We start from the raw sequence: 25,736 nt of genomic DNA, 5'->3' as shown, positions 1-25,736 counted from the left end.
CAACCCCAGGCAGCACTACGGGCTAAGGGAAGAGCGGCTGGAAACCTGCCCAATGGAAAAGGCCCTGGGGGTGTTGATGGACAGTGACAGAACATGAGCCAGCGTGTGCCCGGGTGGCCAAGAAGGCCACCAGCATCCCAGCATGCATCAGGAATAGTGTGGCCAGCAGGACCAGGCAAGTGATCATCCCTCTGTTCTTGGCACTGGTGAGGATGCACCTCAAATCCTGTATTCAGTTTTGGGCCCCTCACTACAAGAAAGACCTTAGGGTGCTGGAGTGAGTTCAGGAAGGGCAACAAAGCTGGTGAGGGGTCTGGAGAACAAGTCAGACGGGGAGCAGTGGAGGTAGCTGGGGCTGTTTAGCCTGGAGAAAAGAAGGCTGAGGGGAGACCTTATTGCTGTCTACAGCTACCTGAAAGGAGGTTGGAACATGGAAGGTGTTGGTCTGTTCTCCAGTGTAGCAAGTGGTAGAAGGAGAGTAAACGGCCTCAAGTTGCACCTGGGAATATTCAGTTTGGATATTAGGTAAAATTTCTTCATGGAAGAGTTTGTGAGGCATTGGAACAGCCTGCCCAAGGAGTGGTTGAGTGACCATCCCTGAAGGTCTTTAAAAGACATATAGATGAGGTTCTTAAGGACATGGTTTAGTGCCAGAGTTAGGTTAATAATTGGACTCAATGATCTTGAGAGTCTCTCCCAACATAAATTATTCTCTGATCTCTTTGGGATGAGAAATGTGATGGGGCAGCTCACCCAGATGGAATACTGGGATGGATGGGTGGACAGATGGATGGATAGATAGATGGATTGGGACAGAGAGGGGGATCAGCCTATCAGCCTAAGGGCTGGGGCCAGCCATGACATGATGGAAGCAAGGCCAGCCCCGCTTTGTCCCCTGCTCTTGTTTCCTCCTGTGCCAGCCCCTCTCACCAGCACACGACTCCTGGCCAGGAGCTCTTCATGCTGCTCCTGCTACTGCAGTGACAGAGCAGTCTGCCCTGAGCTGGGGAATGCAGAAACAGGGTTCTGTGGGTCATTCATTCTCCTGTTGAAGCACAGAGCACAGGGAGCAGGCTGTGGTGCCTGGAAACCACAGCGAGACAGTCCAAGGCAGATCACGGAAGGTCCTTCACCATCTCCAGGAACACTGGGCACCCACAGACGGACACTCAAACCAGCACCATGACGTAACATGGTGCCCCGTGTCCTCCCCTGAGACATGAAAAACACAAGTACGGCAGTGTGGCCTTGTGGGGGAAATTTATTCAGGCTGACCACAGGTTTGGAAGAAGAGCCCAAGCTCCAAATACTGAGACTGAAGAAATCCCCTTTTGTGGGGTGTTTCAAAAAGATGGCTGCAATTTCAGAAATACAGTGATTTCAAAATGGGTCCACACCTGTATTACAGAGATGTGACACAGGACACGAGCTGTACCAGGGCCCCAGAAACAGGTAGACAGGCCTCTGAGTCACTGCTCTGGAGAAGTGCCGTGGGTGAAGAAATTCCTTGACAAACATGGCTATCACAGATGAAATGCTCAATGCACAGGAGGCATCTGAGATGAACTGGAAATCACTTCTGAAGAGACATGGGTAACTTATTGCTGCTGACAGAAAAATGACTGAATCGGCTTCTTCAGTGCCACTTTCAGCTCCTGGTTCCTCATGCTGTAAATGAGGGGGTTCACGGCTGGAAGCACCACCGAGTACAGAAAAGATAACACCAGATCCAGGGATGGGGAGGAGATGGAGCGGGGCTTCAGGTTGGCAAATGAACCAGTGCTGACAAACAGGAAGACCACGGCCAGGTGAGGGAGACAGGTGGAAAAGGCTTTGTGCCGTCCCTGCTCAGAGGGGATCCTCAGCACGGCCCTCAAGATCTGCACATACGACACCACAATAAACACAAAACAGCCCTCAAAAAAAGAAGCACTAAACATGATAAGGCCAAGTTCCCTGAGGTAGGAGTGTGAGCAGGAGAGCTTGAGGATCTGAGGGATTTCACAGAAGAACTGGCCCAGGGCATTGCCCTTGCACAGGGGCAGTGAAAATGTATTGGTTGTTTGCAGCAGAGCATGGAGAAACCCAGTGGCCCAGGCAGCTGCTGCCATGTGGACACAAGCTCTGCTGCCCAGGAGGGTCCCGTAGTGCAGGGGTTTGCAGATGGCAACGTAGCGGTCGTATGACATGATGGTGAGGAGGTAAAACTCTGCTGAAGCTAAAAAGACAAACAGAAAGACTTGTGTAACACATCCTGTGTAGGAAATGACCTTGGTGTCCCACAGAGAGTTTGCCATGGACTGAGGAACAATGGTGGAGATGGCACCGAGGTCGAGGAGGGCGAGGTTGAGCAGGAAGAAGTACATGGGGGTGTGCAGGTGCTGGTCCCAGGCTATGGTGGTGATGATGAGGCCGTTGCCCAGGAGGACAGCCAGGTAGATGCCCAGGAAGAGCCAGAAGTGCAAGAGCTGCAGCTCCCGTGTGTCTGTGAACGGCAGGAGGAGGAACTGGGTGATGGAGCTGCTGTTGGACATTTGCTTTTCCTGAGCACGGGGAGCTGTCATGAGAAAAAAAATGACAGAGAGAATCCAGGGCAGAGTTCTCTGACAAAAATCAAACCAACTCCCACAGACCCTCCCCTGTCACACACAGACACTCTTGTGTTTTTCTAGGAGTACCTTTTTCAGCACTGTGGCTGCAGCCCTGCTTGGGGCTGGTAAAGGTGCAACTAAGAGCAGGGCCTCTGCCCATGGGCCGACGATAAGTCAGCCCAGCTCTGCAGAAGTGGGGCCACGGGAATGGTGGGGACTGTCCTGGTTCTGCTAACACAGAAGGGCTGTCAGCACTTGCTTTCCCAGTGATAGGGAACAAGAGATGGTGAAGGTAGTTTAAGACTTCGAGGTTTTTTTACATATCCCCCCATATTCACTGCAGAGTGTTGTTGGGTTTCAGAAAGCCTCAGCATTTCTGCTGCACTCAGGGAGAACAGAGCGAGTCCTGCAAGACCAGAGGGTGCCTGTGGGTCAGTGCAGAGTGAGGGCAGCTGCTCTCTCCCTCTGTCCTGCTCCAGCTGCCCTGGGCTGGCACCTTTCTGAGATGGGGGCTGATCACACTCCCATGTTACCCTGAAAAGCCACCAGGCACTGCTGAGAGCAGAGGGATCCACCTCAGACCATGATGTGTCCTAAACTTTCCTAAGTCTCAGCACCCCACGTTTATCCCAGGACAGACAGGGCTCATTTCACAAACCAAACAGCATTTTATCTGTTGTAGCATCTCTGTGCTTCTCTGTGGGACTTTCACGTAACACAGAGACTCTGTAGGACAGGTTTGTTTCCTGGAGGAAAGCTCACAGCTTAGAAGAAAACCTCAAGGAGACAGGGTCCTAATGATGGCATTTGATTCAGAGAGACTCAGCACATTTCCCAGCCCCACAGACTGCATTGCCCACAGCCCACAGGTCAGAGCAAAGCTGGGACACGTGTGCCCATGGACACACCTGCAGGAAAGGACCCACAAGATCAGGCTGTGACTCTGCAGCTGAAACTGCCATCCCCAGAGAGCCTGACAGCAACAACAAGATCCCTACAGCAGTGACCCAGAGCAGGGGAGCAAGAAGGAAAATGCGGTGAGGGTGGGGGTGAGAGAGGCCAGGGCAGAGGCAGCCGGGCACTCAGACAGCGTCCCCCTTCCCCAGCTGTGCAGCCACCTCCCAGACACCAACAGTGCCGGGCAGCTGCTCTCAGCCCCTGTGCTCTGCAGAGGAACTGCAGCTCTGGCTGCACAGGAGCTGCTTCATGCCTTGGAGCCCCCGGCCCTGAGGGCAGAGGCTTTGCTGGGTGGGAGAGGAGGCCAGGGGGCTGCTCACAGGGGGGATCTGACCTGCAGGGGATCACAGGGACTTTTCTCTCTTCTCCCTCCCATAACCATTCCGGGTTCGGTTTCCTCTCATTTCTGATCATTTTCTCTGCTGCCTGGAGATTCTCCCCCTGGGAGGTGTTTCCCTGTCCATGTCTGTTCCCTGTCAGTGCTCACAGACCATCACACCCTCTGTGCCCTCCCCCTGGCCCTACAGATCCTGCCTGTTCACAGGCACTGCCTGGGGGCATCTTCCTGTTTGCAGGCTGGAAAACAGGACAGGTCAGACTAAGGCTGAGGGGTCCAGCCAAGGTGATGCAGGTGCTGTGCACAGGCAGAGGGTTGGGGAAGGGATGTCATGAGCCTTCTGGCAGATGTACTGATCACTCAGAGTTGCAGTTCAGCAGTCTCAGTGACTTGTTTAAGCATGAGGGCTCATTTTCATTTTATCCTTTCCTGCACCCCCCACCCCTTGGGAGAGGAAACTGAAAAGACAGGCCCAGGAAAGCTCCTTATCTGTCTGGTTATCCTTGCATTGACCTTCTCCTTGATGCATCCCCTTGGAAAAATCCTGCAGGTGATCTGCATGTGTGAGCAGCCCTGACCCACACAGCACCTTCTCCACAGCAGAAGGACCTTTCCTGCACAATAGAGTTTGCTACTTCACACAACAGCTTCTCCCCTCAGTGTTGCTGGGATCTCCCGGGCAGGCTGAGCGCTGACCCTGGCAGGCGGCAGAGTCCCTGCCTGGCACAGCCCTGGGGTGCAGGGACCCTGCTCTGCAGAACAGCCCTGGGCACCCCTGCCTGCACATTTACATTTACACCCCACACTCACCCTGGGGAGAACACAGCATCCACATCTTGTCACTGACAGTGCAGAAGGCAATCCCTGCTCTGCAGCACATCCTCCCCTCTGATCAGAGAACCTCTGAGAGCTGTACTTACATCTCTCGCAGGCTCTGCAATGTGACAGCTTTCTGAGATCCTACCATGATTTGCAGATTCAATGCCCTGCAGCCTCAGGCTTCATATCTGAGAGGATTTCATTTCCAGTGACCTCTCAGCATCCTCCCAGCCCAGACTGTGTTTCCCTCTCTGTGCCTGGCTCCTGTGCCCTCGGTGCTGCAGGCAGAGCCCTCAGCCCTGCTGCGTGTGCAGAGGAGCTGCTCCTGGGCAGAGCTGTCTCTCTGCAGCGCTGCCGCTGCCATGAGCTCCCTGTGTCCCAGGAGCCCAGCCCAGCTCAGCAGCACAGGAGCAGCCCATGATGTCCCTTTCTCTGTCCCCTCTGGGCTCCTCCAGGTGTCCCTGGGGCTCCAGGGGCACATCCTTTGAGACAACCTCAAGCAATCAGTAATGTTAGTCGTGTCTGCTCTGCAGAGATACTTCTTGCCACCATTGTATTCTTGCTGGTATGAGAATATGAGAATATTCCAGGTGTGGTCTCCCCAGGGCAGAGCAGAGGGGCAGGAGAACCTCTCTGACCTACTGACCACCCCCTTCTAATCCACCCCAGGTACCATTGGCTTTCTGGCACAAGGGCCCAGTGCTGGCTCATGGTCACCCTGCTGTCCCCAGGACCCCCAGGTCCCTTTCCCCTACGCTGCTCTCCAACAGGTCCTTCCCCAACTTACACTGGAACCTGGGGTTCTTCTTGCCCAGATGTAATACTCTACACTTGCCCTTGTTCTATTTCATTACATTTTCCCCACCCAGCTCTCCAGCCTGTTCAGGTCTCTGATGGCAGCACAGCTTCCAGTGTCACTCACTCCTCCCAGCTTTGTGTCACCAGCAAACTTGCTGACAGTCACTCTATTCCCTCATCCAAGTCACTGATGAATTTATTGAATAGTACTGGCCCCAGCACTGCCCCATGAGGCACTGCACTGGATACAGGCCTCTACTGGACTCTACCCCACTGACCACGACTCTCTGGCTTCTTCCCTTCAGCCAGTTCACAGTCACCTCACTACCCGCTCATCCAGACCGCACTCCCTCAGTTTAGCTGTGAGGATGCTGTGGGACACTGTGTCAAAGGCTTTACTGAAGTCAAGGTAGACCACATCCACTGTTTTGTCATCATGTATCCACCTCGTTATGTCTTCATAACAGTCAATGATGTTGGTCAAGCACGACTTTCCCTTGGTGAAGCCATGTTGACTGCCCCTAATGACTCTCTCATCCCTGATATGCCTTGAGACGGCACCAAGGAGAAGTCGTTCCATCAGTTTCCCAGGGATGGAGGTGAGGCTGACCAGTCTAGAGTTCCCTGGGTCCTCCTTCTTGCCCTTTCTGAAGACTGCAGTGACATTTGCTTTCCTCCAATCCTCAAGATGAGGTCCAGCAGCTCCTCTCCTGGTCGGCTCCTCCACCCTTTCATCAGGAAGTTCCCATGGATGCACTTGCTGAACCTCCTGGGCTGTGTCTGGCTGAGTCGTCCTTCCAGAAACATCAGGGGAGTCCAAACCCCCACGACGACCGGGGCCCGTGACTGAGGCCGCTCTCAGCTGCTGGAGAGGCCTCGGCAACGTCCTCACTCTTGAGCTGGTGGGTTGTGATGGACACTGACAGCAGTATCACCCTAATGCTCCCAGTGCTCCCAGTAACCCTGCACTGACCATTCCAGTGCTCCCAGTAACCCTCCCACTGACCCCTCCAGTGCTCCCAGTAACCCTCCCACTGACACCTCCAGTGCTCCCAGTAACCCCCACTAACCGCTCCAGTGCCCCCAGTAACCCTCCCATTAACCCCTCCAGTGCTCTCACTAGCCCCCAACTAACCTTTCCAGTGCTCCCAGCAGCCCCCATTGTTCCCAGTAATCTTCCAAGAACTCCCAGTTAACCCCCGGTGCTCCCACTAACTGTCCTTGTGCTCCCAGCAGGCCCCCACAGTGCTCCCAGTAACCATGATGAGTTCCCATTAACCCCCCACTAATCGTTCTACTGTTTCCAATAATCCTTCCAGTAAACCTCCCAGTGCTCTCAGTAAACCTCCCAGTGCTCCCAGCAACCCCCCCAGTGCTCGCAGTGAGCCCCAGCAACCCCCTCATTGCCCCCAGTAATCCCCCGCTAGCCCTCCCAGTGATCCCAGTAACCATCTAGTGCTTTCATGTGAGCCCTCAGCAACCCCCACTGTTCCCAGTAACCCCTCCCAGTGCTCCCAGTAACCCCCCACTAACCCCTCCAGTGCTCCCAGCAACCCCCATTGTTCCCAGCAATCCTTCAAAACTTCCCAATAAACCCTCAGTGCTCCCAATAACCCTCCCAGTGCTCCCAGCAACCACATAGTCCTCCCAGTAAACCCCCACCAACTAGACTGTTCCCAGTAACCCCCACAATGTTCCCAATAACCCTGCACTAATCCTTCTAAGGTTCTGAGTTACACTCCCAAAACCCCTCCCAGTAAAGCCCCAGCAACCCCCAATGTTCCCAGTAATCCTGCAAGAACTCCCAGTAAACCCCCAGTGCTCCCAGTAACCCTTCCAGTGTTCCCAGAAACCCCCCACTAATAAACCTACTGTTTCCAGTAACCTTCCTAGTGCTCCCAGTAACCACCTAGTGCTCCCAGTAACTCCCTAGGAACCCCCAGACACCTCCCCAGAGCACCCAGTGGCCCCCACTAACCCTTCCAGTGCTCACAGCAACCCCCATTGTTCCCAGTAATCCTGCAAGAACTCCCAGTAAACCCCCAGTGTTCCCAGTAGCCCTCCCAGTGCTCCCAGTAACCACCTAGTAGTCCCAGTAACACTCAGGCAACCCCATATGCTCCCAGTAACCCTCCCAGTATTCCCAGTACTCCCCCACTAACCTTTCTAGTGTACGTAGTAACCCCCACTATCCTCTCCAGTGATCCCAGCAACCCCCATTGTTCCCAGTAAACCTCCAAGAAGGCCCAGTAAACCCCCAGTGCTCCCAGTAAACCTCCCAATGCTCCCCATACTCCCCCACCAATGTCCATCCTGGGGCCCTGGGCAGCATCCTCTGGGCACTGTGGGGCAGGGGCAGGGTGGGCTGTACACAAGTGGGTCAGCTCTCCACTCACGTGGGGAGAGCTGCTGGGTGAAGCTGCCGGCCTGGCTCGCACAAGCCAGACAAGACCTTTTCTGGTTCTCAGCATCGATGCATCTACTCTTTCCTTTCCTGGCACTGAATCCTGGAATCACAAAGTAGTTTGGGTTGAAGTGACATTCACAGCCCGTCTGGTCCAACTCCCCTCGGCGATCAGGGACATCGTCACCACCTCAGGTTGCTCAGAGCCCCGTCCAGCCTGGCCTGGGGTGTCTCTGGGATGGTTCATCCACCCCCTCTCTGGGAAGCCTGTCCCAGTGTTTTACCACCCTCAGTGTAAACAATCCCTTCCTCATCTCATTCCTTGACTTTCCCCTCTTCTAGTTTAAACCATCACCCTTTGTCCTGTTGCAACAGCCCCTGCTCAAAAGTCTGTCCCCATTGTTCTTATCGGCCCCTTTTCGGTCCAGAAAGACTGCACTAAGGTCTCCCAGGAGCCTCTCTTCTCCAGCTGAACACCCCAACTCTTCAACAGGCAAACCCATGACATTTTAACTTATCAATACACTAGTGTCACAAACACATGAGCACATCTTTTTATATAGCATTTTATATAGCATCTATAGTCCCCCGTAGAGCCCAAATGTCACCAGTGGTACAAAGTGCCCCACAGAGCCAGTTACCAGTGGGATCCCTCAGGGACCAGCACTTGGGCCAACACTGTTGAACGTCTCTATTCTCCCCCTGTATGATGTGACCCAGTGAACCTTCAGCTCCTCAGTGGATGGTGCAAAGCTGGGCAGAGGCCTTGGACAACCTCACCTGGGTCACCCTGCCCTGAGCAGGACAGTGAGACAAGATGATGTTCAAACCTGAGCTGCTCTGTGATTCCAGGAATCTTTCCCTTGGAAATGTTTTGGAAGAACGAAGAGGTGGAGGAACAAGAAAATAAAAATACAGGCGGAGGAGGAGACATAGAAGATGTCAACATAAACAGAGCAGTTATGTGAAGAATGTTTCTCTGCTCAGATTGTTAGCAGAAAATCTATAATCAACTCCCCAAACTCCTTGTTTCACTCATTGCCCCCCTGGGATTTCCAGCACATTTCTTTACATTGGATTCTGCACTGAAGTTCGCACTGATTGTTACAGCTTCTTTGCAAGAATTGCTTCATGTTTCCTTAGAGAAATGGATGTAAACAGGCACCGGGGAATTTTTAATTAGAGGAAAGAGAAAAAAAACTGAGAAAATAAAAAAGAAAACACAATAGAACTTAATGATGTTTCTCAGTTCTGTGGTTAAATTAAGTAGTTTCCAGCGAGGTCCATTGCCATAATTGAAGAGTTGCCTGTAGGGAGTACAAGAGCAACTGCTGAAAAACTTGACCTGCCTGAAGCTCAAAGCAGAGTGAGAGCTGAGAGGCTCTGAATGAGCCAAGAGTGAGAGGGGAAGAACCTCTGGGGAGCGATGGAAAGTGCAAATGTCCAGACAGGCTTCTGAAGAGATGAGTTCAGACACGGTGAGCTGGGTAAGGACAGCTGGAAACTCCTGCATGTCCAGGGGATCAAATACACGTAGTGATAGACAGAGTTCTGGCACTGCAAGCACAGGGAAAGGCCAACGTTTCATCTCCCACAGTCCATACACATTCTGAAAATTCATATTTTGGCAGGATAGAAATTCCACAGACATTTTATTGGAAATATTAAATTATTTCATCTGATGAAAAAAAAGAGTGCGGGTTTTTTTGTTCTTTCTGTTATTGTTGGGTTGATTTGGTTTTCAGTTTTGAGGGGAGTTCTCAGGTTTTTGGGCTGAGCTCCATGATCTCACTACAAGCACCCAGTGCAAACCTCGAGAGGCCCCATGTACCTGAGGTGTTTGCCTGGGACGGGCAGGTATCAGACCAGACTGACAGAGCGATGGTGCTTTCATCATTTACAACTGGTATTCAACACTTGTGCATCTAATTAGATAAGTTTCAGGACTGTAGGTGAAGAGGCAGATATGTGAAGAGCACTTAGAAGGTGTGATAGAAGAATATTCCAGTTGATCATAGAGAACCATAGAATTATTTCAGTTGGAAGAGACCCTCAGGACCATTGAGTCCAACCACAACCTAAATCTAGAACTAAACCATGTCCCTAAGAAGCTCGTCTAAACATCTTATAAACCCCTGCAGAAATGGTGACTCCACCACTGCCCTGAGCTGCCTGTTCCAACGCCTGACAACCCTTTCCAGGAAGAATTTTTTCCTAATATCCAATCTGAACCTCCCCTGGCACAATTTGAGGCCATTTCCTCTCGTCCTATCACTTGCTACTTAGGAGAAGAGACCAACCCCCTCCATGTTCAACCTCCTTTCAGGCAGTTTGGACAGCGAGAAGGTCTCCCCTCAGTCTCCTGTTCTCCAGCTGAACCCACCAGCTCCCTCAGTCGCTCCTCATCACACTTGTGCTCTAGACCCTCACCAGCTCCGTTCCCTCCTCTGCACTCTCTCTGATGCCTCAATGTCCTTCTTATGATGAGGAACCTCAAACTTAACACAGGATTCAAGCTGCGGCCTCACCAGCACCAAGAACAGTGGCACAGTCACTTCTCTACTCCTGCTGGCCACACCATTCCTGATACAAGCCAGGATGCTGATGGCCTTTTTGGCCACCTGGGCACACACAGGCTCATGTTCAGCTCATTGTCAATCAACACCCCCTGATTCCTTTTCACCAGGCAATTTTTCCAGCCACTCTTTCCTGAGCCTGTAGTGCTACCTGGGGTTTTTGTGATCCAGCTGCAGCACCTTGGATTTGGGCTTGTTAAAACTCAGACAATTGGTCTCAGCCCAATGATCCAGATGGTCCTGGTCCCTCTGTATGGCCTTTCCATCCTCCAACAGATCAACACTTCCACACAATTTGGTGTCATCTACAAACTTACTAAGGGTGCACTCGATCCCCTCATCCAGATCACTGACAGAGATAGAACTGGCCCCAATACTGAGCCCTGGGGACACCACTCCTGACTGGCCGCCAACTGGAATTGTCTCCGTTCACCACAACTCTTTGGGCCCGGCCCTCCAGACAGATCTTTACCTATCACAGCTACACCATCCAGGCCATGAGCTGCAGCTTCTCCAGGGGATGCTGTGGGATACGGTGTCAAATGTTTTACTGAAGTCTAAGGACACAACACCACAGCCTTTCCCTCATCTACTAGTTAGGTCACCTTCTCATAGAAGGAGATCAGTTTGGTCAAATAGGACCTGCCTTTCTTAAACCCATGTTGACTGGACCTGATCACATGGTTCTCTGGTATGTGCTGTCTGATGTTACTCAAGATCATCTGCTCCATGACCTTGCCCATCACCTAGGTTAGACTGGCAAGTCTGTAGTTCCCCAGATTGTCTTTCTGGCCCTTCGTCTAGATGGGGGTCATGTTAGTCAACTTCCAGTGAAATGGGACTACCCCAGTTAGCCAGGATTGCTGGTGGGTAATGGAGAGTGGCTCAGTGATCACCTCCGCCAGCTCCCTCAGCACCCTTGCATGTATCCCATCTAACCCCATAGCCTTGTGGGTGTCCCAGTGGTGTAGCAGGCCACCAACCATTTCCCCTTGGATTATTGGGGCTTCATTCTGCTCCCCATCTTTGTCTTCGGGCTCAGGGGGCTGGGTACCTGGAGCACAACTGTTCTGACTATTAAAGACTGAGTAAAGAAGGCATTTAGCACCTCAGCCTTTCCCTCATCCTCTGTCATTGTATTTCCCTCTCCATCCATCAGGGCATGAAGATTCCCCTTAGCCCTCCTCTTATTGATTATATATTTATAGCAACTTTTCTTGTTGCCTTTTACAGCAGTACCCAGGTGTAACTCCAGTTGGGCTTTGACCCTTCTAGTTCTCTCCCTCCATAATCTCACAGAATTCTTGTATTCCTCCTGAGTAACCTGCCCCTCCTTCCAAAGTTTACTTCCATGCTGTCCCTGGAGATCCCCTGAGCTCTGCTGGGTGCACACAGTTCCTCTTCACGAGACCATCTGCCATGATTCCTATGGCAGGTGAGACAGCAACAAGCAGATAAGTCCAAGACCTGTTACAGTCTTCTTGGACATGTGCAAACAAGAAGGAAGCTCTTAGTCCAGTCCTTGGTCCCTAACACACCCCCCTGGGACTCTGAGCCTGTCCCCCTGAATCCATTAAGAACCCTAAAAGAGCAGGAGTCCTCCTGAGGGAGCAGCACCTGGGCTGTATTCCTGACACCAGCTTTGGAAGAGGCGACCAGTCTTCTGCCCTGCCCTGAGGAGCCCCTGTGTTTATGGTGCTGTTTGCACAGACACAGCTCTGATCAAGTGGTTCTCATGGCCTGCTCCTCTCTGCAGCCTCAGGGATGCCACTGTAGGGACAACAGGACTGTCTCAAGTTATGTGAGACCTTAGGAGCCCCACAAATCTAAGCGCACAGCCATTTGTTTTAAAATTGCCTTTCCCATCCCGCCCCATCCCAAGTTCAAAATTCAAAGAGTGTCTAGAACGGGATGTGTTGGTGTGTTCTTGGTCATGTTTGCACATGAAAATTAGAAGGAAAAGAGTGATATCCATAGATGACCAGTAGGCAGTGTGCGACGTGGCTGCAGACCAGTATCTGCTCTCCACAAGACCTTCCCTGAGTTTGACATCAATCCTGTGCTCCAGCTCCACTGCAGGTTTGACAAAGCCGGTGTCTCTGTGAGGAGACACCAGCACTGAAATGGCCACGTCCTACTGTTCCCCTTGGCCACGGCTCCAGGGAAGCAGCAGCCCCGATTTGCAGGCAGCAGAGAGGGAGCGACTACCTAGGCACCGATGAGCAGCCCCAAGGCCACCGGGGCTGCTCCTCCATGGGGCAGCATTTGCCTCCTGGACCCTCCAGCATCCTGGGGCTGATCCCTCAGCTCCAGAGGAGAGTGAAGAGATGGGACCTGAGACAAATTGTTTTCTACTGCTTTATTTATTGACTTTATAAAAAACAATGAGTGCATATACAAACGTACATGAGGTCTTTGGTTCAATAAAAGACTCACAGGAGGCCTAGAAAATTATTATTATAGACATGAACCAAAAAACAAAGCCCAGCAAAAGCACTATGGAAAAATATAGACACATAAGATGAAAAGCTAGTTCTGGCTATTTCTATTGCAGCCCTAATGAGATAACGCAAACCGTATAAACCTGAAGTAGTGAGTATTGAAGCAGTTTCCTCAAGGCATCCTTGAGCTCCTGGTTCCTCATGCTGTAGATGAGGGGGTTCACTGCTGGAGGCACCACTGAGTATAGAACAGACACCAGCAGGTCCAGGGATGGGGAAGAGATGGAGGGGGGCTTCAGGTTGGCAAACATGGCAGTGCTGATGACCAGGGAGACCACGGCCAGGTGAGGGAGGCAGGTGGAAAAGGCTTTGTGCTGTCCCTGCTCAGAAGGGATCCTCAGCACGGCCCTCAAGATCTGCACATACGACACCAAAATGAACACAAACCACACAAATGCTAAAAAGACACTGATCACAATAACCCCAAGTGCCCTGAGGTAGGAGTGTGAGCAGGAGAGCTTGAGGATCTGGGGGATTTCACAGAAGAACTGGCCCAGGGCATTGCCCTTGCACAGGGGCAGTGAAAATGTATTGGCCGTGTGCAGCAGAGCATGGAGAAACCCAGTGGCCCAGGCAGCTGCTGCCATGTGGACACAAGCTCTGCTGCCCAGGAGGGTCCCGTAGTGCAGGAGTTTGCAGATGGCAACGTAGCGGTCGTAGGACATGACGGTGAGAAGGTAAAACTCTGCTGTAGCTAAAAAGACAAACAGAAATAGTTGTGTGGCACATCCGGCATAGGAAATGTCCCTAGTATCCCACAGAGAGTTTGCCTTGGACTGAGGAACAATGGTGGAGATGGAGCCCAGGTCGAGGAGGGCAAGGTTGAGCAGGAAGAAGTACATGGGGGTGTGCAGGTGCTGGTCCCAGGCTATGGTGGTGATGATGAGGCTGTTGCCCAGGAGGGCAGCCAGGTAGATGCCCAGGAAGAGCCAGAAGTGCAAGAGCTGCAGCTCCCGTGTGTCTGTGAAGGGCAGGAGGAGGAACTGGGTGATGGAGCTGCTGTTGGACATTTGCTGCCTGTGGGCATGACCTGTGCAAGGAGGAAAGGACAGTGACAAGTTAGGGGAGCCTTCTCTGGGGAAAATATACGTCCTGTTTCTCATGGCAAAACCCCTTTCTGATGATGGGATGTATCCGCTCATTCTCTCTTTCTACAAAGTGAAAAAAACAGTTCATCACAGTTTAAAATGCAGCTTGGGCATCTGGTTTCCATGAACACACCTCTGGGGCAAGACCCCTTGAGTTGATATCAGAACAGGAAGTGACCGACACTCGCACCCCAACCCCAGAGAGCAAGAGAGCAGGGAAAGGTGGAGAAACAGGGAAGGACACTGCAGTGCTACCAGAAAACAAAGCAAGGACAGAAAGGCAGACGGGCATGCTGTTGGAATCTTCTCCTGACCTGGCTGTGCTGCTGCCACTCACATAATGACACTGGAGAGCAAGTACTTTTAGCACCTTTTTTGTGTACCCCGTTGCAGGAACCCTTCACCTGGAGGTCCAGCTGCTGAGGTGGAGACTCGTGACCTGGAGCCCATGGCTTTGGGGCAGAGGGTCTGCTGGGGAGGAGAGGAGACCAGGGGTTGCACTGGGAAATGTGTCTGCACTGCAGGGGATTTCAGGGGGGTTCCTGAATCCCATCCCTGGCATATGTGGTAGGAGCTCCTTCCCCCTGCCCATGTCTGTGCTGCCTGCAGCTGTGTCTGTGTCCCTGGTCTGCTCCCTGCTAGTGTCACAGACCCCGTCCCACCCGCTGTGTGCTCAGCTCTGTCGTGCTCACACCTCCTGGCACTGCCCAGGGGCAGCTCTGTGTGTGCAGGGGCTCAGGAGCAGCTCAGACACGTCCTAACGAGAACTGGGGTCTCAGTGTCTTCTCCAAAGAGAGAAATAAATGCACATCTCCCACTGCACACCCAGACAAGCAAAAGTGGAAAACTGAAAGCACAGAATCCTTCCCTTGTGGCTGTTGCTTTATCAATGTTGTTGTTCTGAAGGACCCTCTGCCATGTCTGTGGGGGGATCTGGAGCTCTGAGCAGCCCTGACCCACATAGCCCCCTTCAATCCCACAAGCTCCCTGCCTGCCCTGCCAGGGGTCGCTCCTTCCCCCCACAGCTGCTGCCATGAGATCTCCCGGGCAGGCTGAGCGCTGACCCTGGCAGGCGGCAGAGTCCCTGCCCGGCACAGCCCTGGGGTGCAGGGACCCTGCTCTGCAGGACAGCCCTGGGCACCCCTGGGGGCTCACCCGGCTTCACAGCTGTTCAACATGGCCTGACAAGAGCCCCATCCTTACAGATCCCACAAGCTGTGCCTGTGCCAGTTTCAGGAGATGCCTCCAGGAGCTGCAGCTGCACTGCCCTGCACCAGAGACTTACCATGGCAAGGGCTGCAAAGGTTTCTCCTCCAGCGTGCTCTCAGTCATCCTCCAGTCCTGAGCACCTTTAATCTCTCTCTGCCTTGCTCATCTCCTGAGATCCCCAGGCAGAGCCCTCAGCCCTGCTGCGTGTGCAGAGGAGCTGCTCCTGGGCAGAGCTGTCTCTCTGCAGCGCTGCCACTGCCATGAGCTCCCTGTGTCCCAGGAGCCCAGCCCAGCTCAGCAGCACAGGAGCAGCCCAAGGCACTTTAATGACCCCTCTGGTGGGTTTGGTGCTGAGTCCATGGACCTCAGACTCTGGAGGAAGGTGATGAAACTTCTCAAGAAGTCAAAGTTAGATTCAAACTCCAAAGTTTCTTGTACTGTTAATGGGCACCATTGAGGGAACCTACTGAGAAACAATATCCAGATTTGGTTAGAGAAGAAAACTGGAGGTCAGGAAAAGCAAAGATGTCTCTGATGCTGAGGAAACCTGGTTCTGTTTCTTTAACCAAAAGCCAAGCCCTGACCTCGTAGCATTGAAAGGCAGATCCTGTCCCTCCCACGTTGCCCAGGGCCCTCCCTGGGACAGTGTGATGTGGGGCTGTGCAAGGCCAAGGGCAGGACTATGGTCCCACCCTTCCCAGGTTCGTGGCTGGGGACAAGGAGGCCATGAGGCCCCTGTGCTGCAAGGACAAGGTGTCTCCTCACAGGCATCAGAGGTGCAGACAACAGCCACAGCCAAGGGGAGAAGGAGCTCATGTCTGGTGGGGCTTTCAGCCTCTTTCCATCCCGTGATCATCTCCACGACAGCCTGTCCTGTGCTGTGGCATCCCCGGCACCTCTGTCCCTGCAGGCTGCAGACATCCCCCCTGCTGCCCCACCTTGCTCTTGTCTGAGCATCTTCCTTCCTTTGCTGAGATCTCTCCATCCTCCCCAGCTGCTCCTTGAAGCACAAAGCCTTGGGCTGATGCAGACTGCCTCTGCTGACCTGCTCCACCACAGCACTGCCCTTCCATCACATTCCTTTCTGCTCATGTCCAGCCTGGACCTCCCCAGCTGCACTTTGGTCATTATTTCCTTCTCATGCTCTTTCCCACTATGCAGAATCCTCCACCACCTCTGAAACCGCCCTTGGCACAGCCCTGCACTCTCCAGTTCCTCCCTGCTGCTCCAAACTGGGAAGCCACACACTGGCACACACCCGTGTGTGTGGGTCACACCAGTGCCGAATCGAATGGGATGAGAACTGCAGGTGTCTGGGTCCCCACGCTCCTCCTCATGCACCCCTGTGTGCAGCTGCCTTGTTCATGATGAGCGTGCACCACGGGCTGCTGTGGGGACCTTGTAGTGCCCAGGCCCTTCTCCTCAGGGTCACTGCTCAGCGTGTCAGGTCCTGCTCTGTCCTGATGGACGGGGTTGTTCTCCTGCCCCGATACAGAACTGGTCACTTAATCTTGTCAAAATTCAGAGCTTTCTGATGGATGAATGCCAGATTTTCTCAAGGTCTGGACTCTCCCTGGCCTCAAGCTCCATTTGCTCACCTGTTAATATATGCATGCAGTCGGCTTATCCTGATAAGGATTTCTCCCCCAAGATAACAGCACGAGGAGTTACAGAACACTGCAAATACTACCTCCTGGAGAAACCATGGGATCTTGTGCATCTGATAAACTTGTCCCCCCTGATACACCACTGCCCATTTCTCCTTCTACATATTAAGAGTTTTCTGTTGGGTAAATCCCAGATTTTCTCAAGGTCTGGACTCTCCCTGGACTGAAGCTCCATTTGCTGAGCTGTTAAAGTTTGCATGCAGATTGTTTATCCTGATGGCGGTGTATCTCCCAACATAACAGCATGAGGAGTTATAGGACACTATAAATACCATCTCCTGCAGAAACTGTGGGGTCTTGTGTGTCTGGTGCTCATAATGCCAGAGGTCTGGAGTCAAAGAGAGAATTTCTGTTCATGTGGGAGAGCAGCAGGAATGTGTGGAGCTCTGCCTGGGAACAGACAAGGTCAGCTGAACGTTGAGGAGTCAGCATGAAAGGGCAGAACAACATGGGCAGTGTTGTGGTCACTGGACATTGGCTACAGACTCACTGGTGAGGAAGAGGAATGAGATGAGGCCTCCTTCAGATAAATGAAAGAAGCCTCATGTTTCCAGGCCGTGTCCTCATGGCAGACCTGAGATATCCCAATATCTGCAAGGTACCAGCCATCCAGGAGGGTGTTGGAGCTCATTGACAACATCTTCCTGACACGGGTGACTGAGGAGTCAGTGGGGTGAGGTGCCCTGTGGGACTTCACACTTACAAACCAGAAAGAGTTGGTCAGGATGGAACAGTCAGGGATGGGAAAGTGGAGCTGAGGCTCCTGGGAGATGAGAACAAGGCCAAGAGCAGGATTTCAGGAGAGCAGGATTTGGCCTGCTGAGGGACCTGTTTGGGTCCTTTGGGATATGACCTTGGTGTCTGCAGAGCTTTTCTCTCCCATCTCCTCCCTCCTCTCTCCCACCTGCTGTTGTGCAGCGTTTTGTACCCTTTCTCAAATACAATATCCTAGAGGTGCTGCCAGCACCACTGAGTGGCTCAGATTGGGCAAGGAGTGAGTCCATCTTGGAACAGCTAAATCAGCTCTGTCTGACATTGGTCAAACTCCTGTTGTCTTCTCAGAGAGGTGACAACTGTAGCACACCCACACTCACCCCCAGTTCCAAGTCTTTGCCATGTAAGCCCAGTACAGGGTGACAATACATTGGGTGTTACAAATTACTTGATCATGGAGAAGAAATGGAAAAGATCTTCTGTCAGTAACCTGAAGAAGTCACTAGTGAATGAGTACGTTCCTATGGGGAACTGTAATTGCCCTGACATTCACTGGCCAGGCAAAGCTGGAGGTGCCAATAGTCCAGAGGATCTTGGGAAAACTTCTTAATGTGGCTGCCTGGTGGGCCAACAAGGGTGATGCTCACCTGGATCTGGAACTGGAAAAGAAGGAGTAACTGGTGAGGGATGTGAACATCAGTGTCCACCTTGGCTGTTGTGAGCAGGTTACAGTGGGGTCCCAGGCACCAGAGGGGAGGGAGGAAGGCCAGCAGCAGAGCACAGGCTGGTGGGATCCAGAGGAGAAGTCTTTGACATACTGGGGGATGGTGGGCAAAGTGGTGACATGGAAGTAGATCTGAAGGTTGTAGGAGCTCAGGAAATCTGATAATCCTTACAGGACAGGCTGCTCCAAGCACAAGAATGATCTCTCCAAGTACCCATGAACAGAAGCATTTATCTCATGAGGCTGCTCCTCTGCACTGATGGAGCTCCAAGGCAAAAGGCAGCACACACGAGGTAGAAGGAGGGGAAGCTGCAAAGGAGGAATATAGAAACCTTGTCCATGGATGTGGGGATGATGACAAAGCTGCCCTGCACTTGATACCTGCACGAGAAGGGCAGCAAGATGAGCTGACAGAGCTTCACTTGCAGTAAGAAGCTAGCCAGGGTGAACGTGGGCCTGCTGCTGAACTGCATAAGAGTAGTATCAGACGGGACTGAGGTTCTTTATGGCTTCTATGCCTCCATCTTCACCAGCAAGGTCTCCTGGGACTTTGTTTCTGAAGGCAGGAGTCTGGAGAACAGCCAGCAGTGGATGGGGCTCAAGTCAGGGGTGACCTGAGCAAACTCAGACACCGTTACAGAACAGGAGATGGGTCACTTGACCAGCTCCTGAACACAAGTATCACTGTGCTGTGGCACCTGAGATTGCCAGGAACACCCACCTCTTGGTCCAGAGGAGTGTGACTCCTCTTGAGGTGTCCTGGCCTGTCTCCTCACTCACATGGTGATTTAGGCACCCACTTTTCTGACATATTCAATGTCTGTCAGGAGCCATACCGCATCAATATGAAGCGGACATTGCTGATGCCACCTGATCTGGAAAGAGAGGGAAGGGCGAGCAGGGAAGGAAATAGAAGAAATTTGGCTTTATTGCTATTTATGATGGAAATGCTCTCTGTTTGTCTGTTCCTGAAATTTCTCTAATCATCCACACCAGACTTGAAGCTTTTAGGAAAATGATGCACAGAGCCTTGGCTTGTAAGAGCATTTTATATGTTAGTGAGCCCTCTGGTGTCGTAATCCTGAACTGCAGATACTGAAAGAATGAACAAACCTCTAATGAAGTGAAAGGTAGAAGCAAACTCAAGTTTCTGAGGGTGTTTGGACCCAACGAAGGGCCGTCACTGACACAGCTGTGAAGGAAACAACCAGTGCAGGTCCCTGTCCCTAGGGGCTGGTGAAGGAAAGACTTGGAGACACTGGTTCCAGGTGGTGAGGGCCATGTGGAGGTGGCTCTGATGCCATGTCAGTCCTTGATGCTTGTTCATCACCAGAATGGCTGAGCCCTGACCCCTGGGACCTGGTAGCTTTCTCTCCAATGTTTTTCAAGGCTTTTCCTGTGGCCAGTGTGAGTGTTTTGTGTTTTGGGGGTGGTGTTTATGTCAAGTGCTGTTGCTTTAACTGCAAGGCTCTGGTTTTCTGTGGAGCTGGAAATTCCTGTGTGCTCCTCACAACTCATCCAACTTCTTTCATACACCTGGCAAGGGTCACCAGTCACCTCAATGTCCCAGTCCCACACTTTCTTGAATCCCATATTTGGATCCACACCCCATCACTGCAGGAGGTTCATGCATTCACCAGGCTCATGGATTATTCCTGAGGTCCATCCAAGTGTGGGCAGTGTAAGAGAGGAGCAGAGCAGGGTCAGCTCATGGGCCATGACTGAGCACAGCCACCCCAGCAGCAGCCGTTCCCCATCTCCCAGGCACAGCCATGCCCACAGCATGCAAATGGCACTGCCATACATGATTAGCCCAAGAAAGGCCTTTCTTCCTTCTGTATTCCCAGGAAGATCTTCCTCCTGTTCCTCCCCCACCTGCAGACATCAACTGCTTTCCATTGCTGGGCTCAGACATGGCTGGAAGGGTTCACTGAAGCCATCAGCCATCTCATTGCTTCTCCCTGACATGCCCTGACCCTCTCCCACACCTACAATGGCCAATCACAGCTGCTCAGGCCTCCTGCTCTTCAGAAGAGGCCTCGAGCTTCTTGGGTCTTCCTGCTGCTTTTTGGAAACTTCCTCGCTCTCTCCAGAGTTCATGGTGAGCTTTCTTGTCCATAACAGCCCCTTTATGACCATGTCTTACTAAATGGTTGTGTTTGTATGATCATTTGTGCAGAAAGGGCAGTCACAGGACAGCACCCAATATGTCAAAACTGCCAGCAAGGGCTGAACTCACAGCCATGACCAGTATCTTATGTCCAACTGCAGCCAATGGTGTCCTGCCAGCTCAGGATTGGAGCTTCCATTGTGGGAGGTGTTTAAAAGATGTGCAGATGTGGCGCATAGGGATATGGTTTATTGTTGGAGTTCTTATGTGGAGTTCTTATGTTGGAGTTCCATGGTCTTATGTGTCTTTTCCAAACTAAATGATTTTATAACGCTGTGATTCTATGATTGGAGTTTTAATAATTTCAATTTTCACTAACTGTAGCTGTTCATCCCTCTTCCATACATTTTCTCCTTTCTTTTTCTGTTGTGAGGGCCAGGTGGCATAAGGGAGTTGTTTCCTTTTTAGCCAATGAAAGCCAAGGAACAGATCCCAGGTTAGTGAAAAGGCACAAAGGAAGCTAGAATCTTTATGTGGTGTGCACTGACACAACATCACTCCCTATATTTCTAATCTCTGAAGTCCCAACTGTGCAGCAGAGATTGGAGTTATAAGCCCCCTTCAACTGCCCTGTTTGGCACCATGTAAAATGGAACTAGCCCAGTCAAATGGCTGGTTTTGATTCTCTTCACAGCCTGGAGCACCACATGGGTCAGGAGATGAACCAGGATACTCAGTGAGGACTAAAACTTCTTGGTTCTTAAAGTTCAGGTGTTCCCTGGAATCTCAGCAGACAAGTTGTGCCACTTGCTCGCTGCAAGGAGCTGGTCAAGAGCCTCGTCTCCATTTCTATAATGATGGATTTGCTGCCTGGCTGATGAGAAGACTCTGTGCATGAATGCTGACACCTGTTGAGCGACCTGTTCTGAAAGGGTTAACAACATGGGCTGTTCCTTCTGGAAGGGCATTAGGACAGCAAAAAAGAAGATCTTGGCTCAGGGCAAAAGAGAAAGGATGGAAAAGTTGTGGTCAGGGCTGTTTGGGGGCACTTGTAAAGCAGCCCTGCACCTCATGTGAATTATTCCTGTGGTCAGGGAGAACCTGAGAGCTCTCCCTAATCTGAAGATCACAGAATGGACTGGGTTGGAAAAGCCCTCACAGATCATCCAGTCCAAGCCTTGGTCCAACTCCAGTCCATTGACTAGATCATGGCACTAAGTGCCATGTCCAACCTCAGTTTACAAACCTCCAGGGCCGGTGAGTCCAGCACCTCCCTGGGCAGCCATTCCAATGCCTGACCACTCTCTCTGCAAAGAATTGCTTTCTAATCTCCAGCCTCAATTTCCCCTGGCAGAGTTGAAGCCCATGCCCCCTTGTCCTATTGCTGACTGCCTGGGAGAAGAGCCCAATTCTCACCTGGCTAGAACTTCCTTTCAGGTAGTTCTAGAGAGTGCTGAGCTAACCTCTAAGCCTCCTCTTCTCCAGACTAAACAAGCCCAGCTCCCTCAGCCTCTCTCCATAGGGCTTGTGTTCAAGTCCCTTCCCCAGTCTTGTTGTTCTTCTCTGGACCCGCTCCAGCACTTCAATGTATTTCCTGACCTGAGGGGCCCAGAGCTGAACACAACACTCCAGGTGTGGCCTCCCCAATGCAGAGCACAGGGGAAGGATCACTGCCCTTGTCCTGCTGACCACGCTGTTTTTGATACAGAGTCCCCACAATCTCCATGAGCTTTCCAAGATGGTGGAGACATTGTGACATTGTCCTGCTGTCTCAGCTCCTGGGATGCTGCCCCTGCTGTCCCATAGACTAGAAAGGATTGTGTTAGTTCCAATGACCCCTGACTTGATCCCCATCCACTGCTGGTTGTTCTCCAGATTCCCGTCACATGTCACAGAGACCTAGGAAACATTTCTGGTGAAGACAGGGGACAAGAGGACATGGAAATTCTAACCTCTTTCTCTTATTAAATTCATCAGTAGCTACAAAGTGTCTTTGTTTGTCCTTTAACTGTTCCTGCAGTAGTAACAGCTCACTATGGGGCCTTGAATTGCCTTCCTGGTCTAGACTGAGTTCTGATCTGGACTATTGCTGTGCTTGGAGGCTGCTGTCCTTGAGACCAGATGAACTCCCTCCTGCCACCCTGCCTGGCAGTTCATTCCATCCGTGTCACAGCTCTGTCTGCAGCACTGACAGCTCCAGCTCCCCAGTCAGGTCCCTGGCTGAGGACATGACCTCACATCTGGGCTGAACCACCCCAGCTGTGGCACCAGCCCAGCTCTGACCTGCACAAGAAACCTGGCATCAAGTGTCCAAGAGCCCATGTGTGCAAAGGCTTTGAATCAGAGCACAAACATGACATGGCCAAAGATTGATGAAGGTCTCTCTAGACCTGGGAGTATAAAACCAGAACAAAATGCCTGAATTCCTTTAACTGAAGATATTCCTTCCCTAGTTTGCAGAAATTAGATGCTTTGCTGTAACATTCCTGGTGTCCTGTCTAATGATGGGACAAGAAAAGATTATTCTCATACCGATTCATTTTTTTAAATGAAAAATACAATGCTGGAAAGAAGTGTCTCTGAAGAGGAGAGAGAATCAACATCACTGATTACTTCAACTTCCAAGTTGTGCCCCTGGAGCCCCAGGGACACCTGGAGGAGCCCAGAGGGGACAGAGAAAGGGACATCATGGGCTGCTCCTGTGCTGCTGAGCTGGGCTGGGCTCCTGGGACACAGGGAGCTCATGGCAGCGGCAGCGCTGCAGAGAGACAGCTCTGCCCAGGAGCAGCTCCTCTGCACACGCAGCAGGGCTGAGGGCTCTGCCTGCAGCACCGAGGGCACAGGAGCCAGGCACGGAGAGGGAAATGCAGTCTGGGCTGGGAGGATGCTGAGAGGTCACTGGAAATGAAATCCTCTCAGATATGAAGCCTGTGGCTGCAGGGCATTGAATCTGCAAATCATGGTAGGATCTCAGAAAGCTGTCACATTGCAGAGCCTGCGAGAGATGTAAGTACAGCTCTCAGAGGTTCTCTGATCAGAGGGGAGGATGTGCTGCAGAGCAGGAGTTGCCTTCTGCACTGTCAGTGACAAGCCGTGAATGCTGCGTTCTCCCCAGGGTGACAGTGGGGTGTAAATGTAAATGTGCAGGCAGGGGTGCCCAGGGCTGTTCTGCAGAGCAGGGTCCCTGCACCCCAGGGCTGTGCTGGGCAGGGACTCTGCCGCCTGCCAGGGTCAGCGCTCAGCCTGCCCGGGAGATCCCAGCAACATTGGAGGGAGAAGCTGTGGGGGGAAGGAGCGACCCCCGGCAGGGCAGGGTCCTTCAGCTGCTGGTTTCTCCGTGGGTCGGGGCTGCTCACAGCTCCAGCTCATTCCAGAAAATTGACAAGAGGAGGTTTCAAGGAGAAGAAGAAGACAAAGAGTACTACAAAGATAAGGAACCTCCCTGAGTCTGTGTTTTCAGTCTCCTGCTCTGGGGAATGGGTGGTGATTAAGGCCGTTCTTAATTGCTAATTAAAGAAATACTTGAAACACATGAACTGCAGTAGGTCTTCAAGAGAATCCTGGCATGCCTTGCCTCTCCTCTGCCTATGCAGAACCAGCATCAACTTTGCTGGACACCTTACACTTAATCTGTAATCTATTTTCCAGCCTGCAAACAGGAAGATGCCCCCAGGCAGTGCCCTGTGAACAGGCAGGATCTGTAGGGCCAGAGGGAGGGCACAGAGGGTGGGATGGTCTGTGAGCACTGACAGGGAACAGACATGGACAGGGAAACACCTCCCAGGGGCAGAGTGATCAGAATTGAGAGGAAACCGAACCCAAAATTGTTATGAGAGGGAGAACAGGGAAAAGTCCCTGTGACTCCCTGCAGGTCAGATCCCTCCTGTGAGCAGCCCCCTGGCCTCCTGTCCCACCCAGCAAAGCCTCTGCCCTCAGGGCCGGGGGCTCCAAGGCATGAAGCAGCTCCTGTGCAGCCAGAGCTCCAGTTCCTCTGCAGAGCACAGGGGCTGAGAGCAGCTGCCCGGCACTGTTGGTGTCTGGGAGGTGGCTGCACAGCTGGGGAAGGGGGACGCTGTCTGAGTGCCCGGCTGCCCCTGCCCTGGCCTCTCTCACCCCCACCCTCACCGCATTTTTCTTCTTGCTCCCCTGCTCTGGGTCACTGCTGTTGGGATCTTGTTGTTGCTGTCAGGCTCTCTGGGGATGGCAGTTTCAGCTGCAGAGTCACAGCCTGATCTTGTGGGTCCTTTCCTGCAGGTGTGTCCATGGGCACACGTGTCCCAGCTTTGCTCTGACCTGTGGGCTGTGGGCAATGCAGTCTGTGAGGCTGGGGAATGAGCCGTGTGTGTCCTGGGCTAAACATTGGGTGCTGAGACCTTCGGAAAGGGTGAGACCTGTCATGGTCTCAGGTGGGTCCCTCTGCTCTCAGCAGTGCCTGGTGGTTTTTCAGGGTAACATGGGAGTGTGATCAGCCCCCATCTCAGAAAGGTGCCAGCCCAGGGCAGCTGGAGCAGGACAGAGGGACAGAGCAGCTGCCCTCACTCTGCACTGACCCACAGGCACCCTCTGGTCTCGCAGGACTTGCTCTGTTCTCCCTGAGTGCAGCAGAAATGCTGAGAGTTTCTGACACCCAAAAACACTCCCCAGGGTGAGAGGGCAGAAGGAGCTGTAGAAACACCAAACCTCTCAAACTCACTTTCTCAGGCTTGGGGGTACAGATGCTGACAGTCCCTTCTGCACCAGGAGTGGTTCCAGCTGACAAAGCCGAACCCCAGGACTGGCCCCTGCCCACCCGATCACACAGGGTCAGGCTGAGTCCTCAGGACCCCCTGGGCAGAGACCCTGCTCTTCATTGCACACTCATCAAGCACCGACGAGGGCTCCAGCCAGGACGTTCTCCTGGAAAAAGAAAAGTGTCTCTTTGTGTTACAGGGTGTGAGGGTCTGTGGGAAATGGTTTTGATTATTCCCAGAAAAGTCTCATCTAAACCTTCACTATCTTTTCCTCCTATGACAGGTCCTCATGCCCACAGGCAGCCAATGTCCAACAGCAGCTCCATCACCCAGTTCCTCCTCCTGCCGTTCACAGACACACGGGAGCTGCAGCTCTTGCACTTTTGGCTCTTCCTGGGCATCTACCTGGCTGCCCTCCTGGGCAACGGCTTCATCATCACCACCATAGCCTGGGACCAGCACCTGCACACCCCCATGTACTTCTTCCTGCTCAACCTCGCCCTCCTCGACC

At 52.4% G+C, this 25,736-nt stretch overlaps 2 protein-coding genes across 2 annotated transcripts; both read right to left on the bottom strand.

Annotated features, from left to right (window-relative positions):
* Window positions 1-1,598: 1,598 nt before the first annotated feature.
* On the bottom strand, window positions 1,599-2,534 carry LOC308052570 (olfactory receptor 14J1-like; the record flags this gene model as incomplete). Its single annotated transcript, XM_080364641.1, has 1 exon — window positions 1,599-2,534. One exon carries the CDS (start codon window positions 2,532-2,534, stop codon window positions 1,599-1,601), a length of 936 nt encoding a protein of 311 aa, XP_080220767.1.
* A 10,493-nt stretch (window positions 2,535-13,027) lies between these two features.
* Window positions 13,028-13,993, bottom strand: LOC308052569 (olfactory receptor 14J1-like; the record flags this gene model as incomplete). Its single annotated transcript, XM_080364640.1, has 1 exon — window positions 13,028-13,993. The coding sequence occupies one exon, from the start codon at window positions 13,991-13,993 to the stop codon at window positions 13,028-13,030; it is 966 nt and encodes a 321-aa protein (XP_080220766.1).
* Window positions 13,994-25,736: the final 11,743 nt, after the last annotated feature.

Source organism: Nesoenas mayeri (assembly GCF_963082525.1).
Source record: "Nesoenas mayeri genome assembly, contig: SCAFFOLD_35, whole genome shotgun sequence".
Taxonomy (NCBI): domain Eukaryota; kingdom Metazoa; phylum Chordata; class Aves; order Columbiformes; family Columbidae; genus Nesoenas; species Nesoenas mayeri.
This window is presented reverse-complemented; position numbering and strand designations above follow the sequence as displayed.